The 10,417-nt window shown below is 31.7% G+C and overlaps 1 protein-coding gene across 1 annotated transcript; it reads right to left on the reverse strand.

The window, feature by feature from the left end:
* Positions 1-4,063: 4,063 nt before the first annotated feature.
* On the reverse strand, positions 4,064-10,169 carry LOC109788288 (transcription repressor KAN1). The gene is made up of 6 exons (XM_020346976.3): positions 8,582-10,169; positions 8,261-8,337; positions 7,746-7,791; positions 7,237-7,399; positions 4,645-4,744; positions 4,064-4,548 (listed from the first exon to the last, which is right to left on the reverse strand). Exons 1-6 carry the CDS (start codon positions 9,456-9,458, stop codon positions 4,432-4,434), a joined length of 1,380 nt encoding a protein of 459 aa, XP_020202565.2. The 5' UTR covers positions 9,459-10,169; the 3' UTR covers positions 4,064-4,431.
* Between the last annotated feature and the right edge of the window lie 248 nt (positions 10,170-10,417).

The raw sequence follows: 10,417 nt of genomic DNA on the forward strand, positions 1-10,417 counted from the left end.
TCTATCATTCTTTCAAATATTAATTTATCGGTTCTTATTTTCTGTTTCAGGCTTGCAATTTTTATATGTATATCCGTGTATGTTTGAAAATGCATCTGAAATGGTGCAGGGTTCACAAATTGAACTCTGCCAATGATATCATTGTTTGTTCTACCATGGTTCTCTTGAGCACTTCTGAATGCTTGGGTTATATTTTTTGCCAAGAAAATAAAGATGACCTAAAGAGGGCACATCTAGTACTCTAGTCCATATACAAAAGGATCAGAGGCTTCCTAGCATCCAGACAGTAGCACATCCAATAGGATTAAGACATCAATCAGTTAAAAAAACAAGGTTAGGAAGTAGGAACCCGGCCCCTACCTTAACCTCATAACATTCCTAAGGGCAGACCTTAATACTACTATCAAGAACCTAAACAAGTCAAAGGAATGATTTTGAAAGATAATCTTATTCCTAATCATTCACAAGGACCACATGGGGATGGCAAATATACCCGTACCCGCGGGTAATACCCGAACCCGTCCCGACTTTGACGGGGAATATCCGGTTTGACCGGGTACGGGTACGGGTAAAACCCGATATATTAAATCGGGTACGGGTACGGGTACGAGTATGTACTTACCCGTCCCGTACCCGTACCCGTACCCATACCCATCTCCGTTCTCATTTTTAATTTAATATTCACTTTCAATTTAATTATATTAAAAAATTTTAATATTTTTTATGTGATTATTTATTATAATATGAGATAAAGAAATAACCTAATTATAATTATAATATAATAAAAAAATAATTTAAAAATATCATTTTTTTTACAAAAAATAAAAAATAAAAAAATTGACGGGTACGAGTACGGATACGGGTATACCCGATACCCGACGGGAACGGGGATGGGGATGAAAATCTATATCCGACGGGTATAGGGACGGGGATGGAGATGAGTTTAACTTGCGGGGACGGGGACGGGTATCATGAAACCTGTAACTGCCCCGGCCCGTTGCCATCCCTACCACATAGTTACATGCCAAAAAATAAATTCAGTGGCTTGACCTTTCTCCCCAAATAAACGTAGAGAGAAGACCATACAAGAGAAGAAACTGGACTTCTGAAGAAGATATGAGTTGCACAAACTGCAGAGAATCTTGAGACTCTAATCACATTCAGACAAAAAAAAGCAGTCTTGGATGGAATCTCATCCAAAACAGCCAAGAGAAAGCTAGCGCCTTTGAAAGAACTGGAGCTAGCAAATTAACCTTTTAAAAATTAGTTTTAAAGCATCAAAGGAATCATCAAATATATGGCATACATGTTTTGTAGAGAGTGATGAACAAATTTAACAGTGAACAGAAGTGAACTTTCGAACAACTAAATCCAGCTAGCAGATTCATTCTTGCACAGAGAGACAGAAGAAAGTGGGTTTCTAAATGTTGGGATTGCATTTGCAAGCAGAATCAAGCTAAGGAGGGAGGACTTTGGCAAATTACATTTGTGCTAATTTCGCAAAGGAAAATGCTAACAAGTGTCCTTACGGTACTAGTTAAAGAATCAAGAGTAGAAAATTGTCAGTGAAGAGTGCATATGCATATTCTTTTATGTAACTTTTGTAATTTTCAATGAAATTTTTTTACATATCGATTCTTTAACCAGAACATGCAAAAAAAAATGATAGTGTTTGGAAGTCTAAAGTTGAAAAAAAGTGTAACTTTCGATAAAATTATTTTATTTAATAATTTAAAGTATATATTAAATTTTATAGATTTAACTATTAAATTAAAAGTTTTAATTGAATATATAAAGTCTACAATTTTTCTTTTCAAAACTTGTATACTATTTAATATTTTATTATATTAATTCAAATTGATGTATATCTATAAAAATAATTATTCATTAATTTGAATTCTTTATAACGAAATATCATATAACTTTTAAATCTGGTAAATATTTGTAGACTTGATCTGTCTATAAAATTTTTTCAATAGTGCATGTGTATTGTGTGTATATATATACATATATATGTATATATGTATGTATGTATGCATATATATATATGTATGTATATATCAGAATTTGTTGATACCATGTGTCAAATTAGTGAAATGATAACTTCAATAATTTTTAAAAAAATGTAAATTTAATGAATTCAATAATTATATTTGATGATATTACTAATTAGATAAAGTGTACAACGTTTCATACAATTCTAAAATTGTTTGATAGTTTATCTTATCACTATATTTCAGCGTATAAAATGATATTTAAACTACATGTAAATTCCATTGTTAGGTAACATATTTAGAAGAGTCCAAACCGTTTAAAATTTAATATGCATGATCATGAGTGTAATATCATCAAATACAATGAATAAATCGGTTGAATTTACATTCTATAAAAAATATTGAATATGTTATTTCATTAATTAGACATTATGACATTAATGGATTGACCTATATATATGTGAAAGGAATTTACTTATTTAAAAAATAAGTTTTGATAAAATTACTTTACTTAATAACTCATAATTTACATTGAATTTTAACAATGTAAACTAAATATTCTTAATTAATAAATCAAATATATTATTGCTTTTACAAAATTTTAAAACTATTTTTGTTACATTAATTCAAATTGAAATATTCCTTCCCATGTATCTACCTAGATTTAATATAAAGAGAAAAAAAAACAATTAAATCATATTTTACCAAATTGTGTAAGTTATGTTTGTAATTTTAGATAAACTATTTTATGATCTTGATGGAACTATAGATTTAAATACGAGTCAACATAAAATAAAATTTATATTACTAGCTTGTCAAAAATACCAATTTTGTAAATTGTCTCCAGTTGGGATTGAATTTTTTTTTTAATATTTTAGAAAAGTTGTTAATTTATGTACAAATTAATCTTAATAAATTATATATTGTATGCATTCACTTCGCATAATGTCATCATATATAATTCATAACGGATTGAACAAATGTATTTAAATGATATCATTTTTTTTAACTTCCAATTTTTTCCAATAGAAAAAATCATTTTGATTAAAGTAAAGTTTAGTCTCTAATTTTATTAATAAATTTTTAATTTGTCCCTATATATATATTTTTTATTTTTAAATCAATCTTCACACTAATAACCTTTTTATTTTTTATGATAAGCCTTTATCCTTAGTTTTCGGTATTGTCTTTATTTTATATATATATATATATATATATATATATATATATATATAACAAAAAATTGATTAACTTTTACTTATTTTTACATTGGTTAATAACTTTTAGAATTTATCGTTAAATTAAAAAGTTAACTTTACCTAAATTATATGTCCTTTTATTAAAACTTCAAAAGAAGTATTTTTAAACAAGTATTTTCTTAATTTTTTTTAAGAAACTGATGGGAGTTACTTAATAAAAATAAGCAAAAATTTGCACATTTTTTTAAAAAGAGTTTAGATAAATACATAAAAAGTGCTTATTTGATTAGAAAAACATTTTTATAAAAAAAAGAATTTAAGCAAAATATATATATATATATATATATATATATATATTATGAAATCTAAAATTCAGCTATTAAATTTTAGAAAGCTTAAATTTAGATTTAAAATCAATATTTTTAATATATAGGTTAGGTTGCAAGTGTTTGAGACTGACTGACTGCCCTACTTTTACCTAAATGAATGACCCTTTTACCTGCTTTTCAACGACTCGAACTGTTGGGCATATTCATATATATTGAACAGCGACACTGGTGACGAACATGTAACTTTTATTCAAGATGGATGTGCATCTTTGTCAAAACAAACTAAGTTAATCTTAGTTACTTCTTATTAACTTTAGAAATATGGCTGAGTCAGTTACCCTTTGATACAAATAAAGTGTATGTGTACCGGTGTACGTCATGCATTCGTGAGTAAATTTGTTAAGAACCACATCGTAGTAGGGGTGCTGCTCTAATTGTATTTTTTACTAAATTTCATGCAGATTAATATTTTAAAGTAAGTAACTAAAATGGGATGAACTTAAAAAATTAAACGAAGAGGAGAGAAATGAGAGCAAACTAGTTCAACCAAAACCTGAAAACTTTTCTATATTCCTTCCCCTCCTTGATCTTCTACATTTGCTGCATCTCACCTTTTGAATTCGTTCATAAAGCCTTAGCTTCTTGCTACATCTTAATTTCTTGATGTTTCTCATCCTCACTCACCAATAAAAATCCAAAATAAAATATAAACAAAACTGTTCATAAACTCAAAACACTTTCCGAAGCTATATAAGTAGAACTTCGGAGGGTCTTCTCCTAGACACCAATTTAATTATATCTATCTAAATGCCACCTCTACATTTCATAATGATGAAGTTGTCACCATAGTTTATAAATAATTAGATGCAAAATAAAAAAGAAAACAGGGGAACCAATAATCAAAATTAGCTAGGCTTGTTCTTTGCCATTCCAATCTGGTCTTCCTAATGTGAATTCCAAGCTCGGGTTCTTGCACTCCAAATTAGAACCTGGCATGCTGTTCTTGAGTTGACTTGAATCACACTCCTGTAGGTTTATTTGTTATTAACATATAGAAACAATAACTTGTAAATGAGAAATATAATAATAATGACACTACAAACAAATGTTATCTCTGACTACCTGAATTTGATGCCCTGCTGATATTGTTTGTGACTGGAGGATAGGTGATCTGAGACCATCTATGTCGTTAGAATTGGTTCTTAGCCGTGACTCTCCACAACTGTTATCAGTTCCATGAAATTCACAAGGTCACCAAAACATAATTGCATTAGTTCCATCACTCTCAAGAGTTGTACCACGTAGCATATAAATAACAAGGTAGAAAATTGATGGATTGTTTTTCAGAGATGTAATTTTGAAGAGGAATATATGTTTTATTGTGCATCAAGGATTTACACAAATCTCTAAATTGGTATGTGTTGTTTGTTTTGAGGTTAAGTTTTCATGACTTTGGTCATCATCTAAAAAGGCTTTATACTAATAAAGATTTTGTCTATATTTATAAACTCATGTTAATGTTGTTGTTTTGTCACAGCGATAATAATATCTAAGTATATAAACGTTATATTTCTTGCACATCTTCCATCTATAATGTTATGTTTATTTTGAAGAAATTATCTTTAATATATCTTCCTTTCAGATATAAACAAAGGATAATCATAAGCTTAGGAGAAGCTGGCTAGTTTTGTTACTGACACAAATACCAGTTTAGAACGTGAGAGAGAAAGACACATGATGAATGAGTAATAATATTATAATTGATGTCATGCGTTTAGAAGAGACATAAAAAGAAATTAGTAATGTTGAATGATGTTTCTAGTTTCCACTATTAAGGTGTTCAAGATATGTAATAGGAAAAGAGAGATAAAAAGATGTATCAATGTTGTTTTGTATATAAAGTTTTTTTATATGTGGTACCAAGCCGGTATTTTTTTGTAAAAAGAAACTGATTCATGACTTGACATTATTTCAACAAAAGAGGCTGTGCTTTCTGGTTTTCCAGCTTTTAAAAAGTACAGGCACTATGTGAAAGCTAGGTTGGGTTGCACAGTGACATGGCATTTTGAATACTAATTTATTTACCTTAAAAGGAATTCTTGCTTTTATGTTGGCGCAAATATGCAACAAATCTATGTGAAAATATGCACTGTTAGGCTAAAGTCCAGACAAATTTAGATATGTATAGGCACTAATAAGCTACAGCTCTTGAACTGTGAAGATGGCTTTTTTGTTACTTATTTTGAGCGGTTATATGTGATAACAGGCACAGCATAAAGGTACATATGTCATCTGTTCCACTTGCTATTCATGTTAGTATTACTTGAAAAAGTCAAAACTCACATACTTACCAGAAATTTATATTCTAATTAAATAATCTCAGGTAAAAGAAATTTAAGATCTATATATGTTTTTCAAAGCTTAGTTATCATGCACGAGAGTCAACTAATTATATCCTCCAGGTTTAAAGTATGTATATCTTGATCTTTCATTTTTGCTTTCTTTAAAAAAAAATTATAATTTTAAATACATGAGTATTTTTTTATGAATCAATTTTTATTTTCTTTTTTTATAGAAAAATCTCTTTTGATTTCGTCTAGTTATTTTGATGTTATTAGAATTTTGTTAACTACTGCTTGAAGAGTAAGAATTAACAAATAAAATGTATGTATTAACTAGAAAGCCATGTTTAATTAATATATTAGAAATTAAAAATATATTTATATAATTCTTACTATTTTTTTAACAATATATATAACTCGTGCAATGTGTGTTGAGTGTGGTACTTTTTCGTTCACAAAAAGGTATTCAAGAATAAAAAGAAAAGAATTAGTCTCTTGTTCAAGACATGTAACTAAGAGGATTCAACCGTCAACATCTTCCCATTAAATATTTATTTTTATTAATTTCTTCCTCCCTCTTCTTCCGAGAATCCTTTACACGAATCTCTTAACTAGGCACCATAGTGGGGTCTCTTCTAACATGGTCTAGTAAAAAAATAAAACCAAAGCAGCACCATTTTAAGCTAAAACACCTGAAGTAGAATATGCCCATTTCCTTCATGACCAAAACTATATAAAATGCACAGTCCAATAAATACATTATTGATAAGAGTATTTGAAAAAGAAGAAATTTATTAACTTGTGTTTGTTAGATCTCCCATGGTGGAGAATAAGAACTTCATATATACATATATAACACTTAGGTAAGTTCAAATAAGCATTAATGTGGATATATATATATATATATATATATATAATAGTATATAGAATAGATCAAATTCTTCCAAAGGAGAAGAGAAAAGAAAAAGCGCATGAAACTGCAGGTGCTTTGCTTTTATCCTAATCATCGATTGATTATGCCTTGAAGCTTTCCTTTATTATATACCCATCATATATAGCTACATATATACATATCTCAGTTGAGAAAATTCGCTGAGGTACAAAAGATATATAAAAGAAAGAAACAACCAAACACAAGCAAAGCAAAAGCTGACATGAGAACCCTTTTTATTCTTCACAAAAGAAGAATCCGGTGGACGTGGGTTTGCATTGCATTGATATCCATCAGATACCATGCAAAGGCAAAAGCAAATAAAGCACAAACATAAACATGTACGTCCATACATGCTGCACAATACTCATACATATATATAAAACATAAATTAATTTATGTTCTCAAACTATAGTAAAGAGGAAATTGGTATAAGGATACCTTGAGGAATTACTCCATAGAGTGGTGGTGGAAGAGTAGTCCATGTCTTGTTGCGCCGTCCACTCCGGCCGCCCTTGGTGGTTGGGGAATTGCCGGAGACTGCCGCGATCGGCAGTGCTACCAATCGGAGACAACTCATCCTCTCCAGACCCATCTGATTGGCCTGCAAAGCCAAAATTTTAAAAAACTTCATTTATGCATGCATGCATATTAATACCATATTATATAATTTATTTTGGACTAATGTGGAGTCTTGTTCAATATCTATGGACTGTCCTTTTTAAAGGGTTTGTGTAAAAGTACGAGAGAAGAAAGAAGAAAGGAATATTTTGCAGTAAAATTAAAAGTAATAGTAAAATAATTGTAAGGACTAAAAAGAACCAGTGTGACATTATTTTTTTGTTATTGTTACATGAGAAAAAAATAATAATTCGTGTATGCTTAAGAAAAATATAAAGCTGCTAAAAAAAGAGAAAAAAAATGGTTGAAGATTAAGCAATACGAATTACCTGAAGAAGCTGCAGGCTTGTCAGTGGTCTTAACAGTTCGATACATCTGGGAAGAAGTCATAAACAAAAACAAAGCATTTTATACCATGCTTGGAAGAAAATCCATTAATAATTAGCGTGCGTGAGATGTTATATATATATATAATAAAACTAAATTAATATTTTATTAAAAAAAATAAAGAATATAAAACCAATTCCCATTGAGATCCATTTTCATTTTCTCTCTCTTTGTATGTTGGCTTCTGGGATTGTCTGGTTGGGTTTATCTCATTAATCACGAGGTTGATGTTTGATGAGGTTGTAATGAGATGGTCTATTATTGGAAAATGATGATCTTTGTCTGTTCTCTCTCTTTCAAAGCAGAAACTGTTTTCTGTCTGGTCTTCTCAGACGTTAAAGGCTCACTACACACTTTAAATTCATTCATCCACTCCCACATTCACTGCTTTCTACATCGGTTACCGTGCCACAAACACCGCCCCACATGAACAACACTCAAAGATTCAAAATCATACCTGCAAATGGCTCTTCACATGAGCTAATGTTAGATCCTTCACATCCATCAGCTCAAGAACTGATTTTGGAGTAGCCCCTGAATTCACCACATCCAAACACGTTAGCTAATCAAAAGCCTAAAATTTTAAACAAATACACACTCTCAATTCGTTAATAAAACAAAGAAGAAGACATTTAGAAGATTAAAATAAAGTCAACTTAAAAATTTATAATAAAAAAAAAAAAGAGAGAGAGAGAGAGAGAGACTGAAAGGAAAAAAAACAACAACAAATCTTTAGCAGAAAGAAATAGTGATGAAAAATGAAAGAAATAATCTTTACTTTCATGGCCACCAAGAAGTTCAACCGCATGAACAAATCGAGCATGGAGGGTGCTAGTCCACCTCATTCTTGGTGCTCTCATGCTCCTCTTGTTGGGAAGCTTAGGCAAAAACCTTGATCTCATTAACCCAGAAGAGGCTTCTGAGGTGCCAACTCCATATTGGTGCAATGGATGAGATTTGAAAGCATCGCCAGAGAACCCATTAAACCTTGTGGCAGTGGCGGCCCTACAGGCCAGGGTGGAGCCGTTGTTCAAGAGGGACATGGGATCCACACCCGCTGCAAAGTAAGGTGAAGGTGAAGAAGAAGGAGTACATGAACAAGAGAGAGAGGAATAAGAAGAAGGCATGTGATTGTGATGATATAGGCACATCTTGTGAGGGTGGTGGTGATGATCCTTGTCTCTAGCATGGTCCATGGCCATGAAAGGGAATGAACGGTTGTGATACACCGGGATCCCCTTGATTGGCCTCAACCCCTCTGATGATGACACATCAAGCAATGAAACTCCATAGTTTATGTGATTCAAGGGTGTACTAGTGGTGCTAGTACTTGTAATAACATTCACACCACTTGTTGTAGCAGTACTAGTAGTGTTGTTGTGGTGAAGATGATGGAAAGGGGTTTGGTTTTGGTAATAAGGGTTATGTGGTTGTGTTGGTGTTGGTGTTGGTGTTGAAGTGAAATTTCTTCCTAAAGAGAGTTCTGTGTGGGCTTGAGAGACGGTACTCCTTGAAGGGAAACTTGGTTGGGGTTCATAATTGGTGGTGTTATTGGAAATCAAGGAAGAGGATGAGATGCTTGGGGGGCTTATGTGAAGGGAAAGATCAGGAGCAGTGGTTGAAGTAGGCTCAATGAAAATCCCCTCCAAGGTCATCTTTATGAGATGGCTTGATGCTTATATCAAATGCCTTTCTTTCTTTTCCCTTTATTAAAATGATATCAGATTTTGATACTGCTCAGGAGACACAAGGCAATTAAAAGTGCAATAAGAGCAGACAGTGTAGCATAATCCTTTTGTTGATCTTCTCAGCCAGCTCCTTCTCTCTTCTTTTTTTCAGTCTTTCCCTCAAGATAAGAATCTGGAAAGCTAACTCAAAGAAAGAACAAACTTGAAGAAGGGATGATGAAAGAGAGGAGAGATTGAACTAAGAAACAAAGGAGCACCGAGTCTTTGCAATAACAAAAAACAAACATGCTCAAGAGATTAATTGTGAATGTGGTGAAAGGTAAGAGAGAGACACATAGAGAGAGTGAGTGAATGGAATTAAATAAAAAATAAAAATATTCCAGAGAGGTATGTGAAGGAAAACAAGTGGATTTGGGTTTTGTTTTCCTCGAGAGTATATATCGGAAAATGACAGTAGAAGAAGAGGAAGAAAGAAGATAGAGCACAAGGTGTCTCTCTCTTTCTCTCTTTCTTTAGTCAAAACCCCACAAAACTGTACCAAAAAATAGGGTCACTTTGGATTTCCCTTCCGCGGAGTCGACGGGATAAAAAAACTAATAGACAGAGAAAGACACTCTCATGTGTGATTCCTTTTCCCCCACTCCCTTCGCTACCACCATTTCTCTTTCTTCATTATTTATTCTTATTATTCCCCTCAAGTAAATGATAAATCAATGGTCTCATTTTCTTGCTTAAATAGGAATGCTTAGCTATAGGACAATACTTTTCTTTCCTACAATTTTTTATTCCTCAGGGGGTCTTGGATTGGGTTTTTGTAATGATCCATTTGTATTAAAATAAAAGAGCTACGACACGCACAGAAACAGCTGATTCACTTGACAAAGAGTGAGAAAACTACACCAAAAACCCAAGTTTTTGGTTTAGAT

The sequence above is a fragment of the Cajanus cajan genome, chromosome 9 (genome assembly GCF_000230855.2).
Source record: "Cajanus cajan strain Asha chromosome 9, NIPB_CcT2T_4, whole genome shotgun sequence".
Classification (NCBI taxonomy): Eukaryota; Viridiplantae; Streptophyta; class Magnoliopsida; order Fabales; family Fabaceae; genus Cajanus; species Cajanus cajan.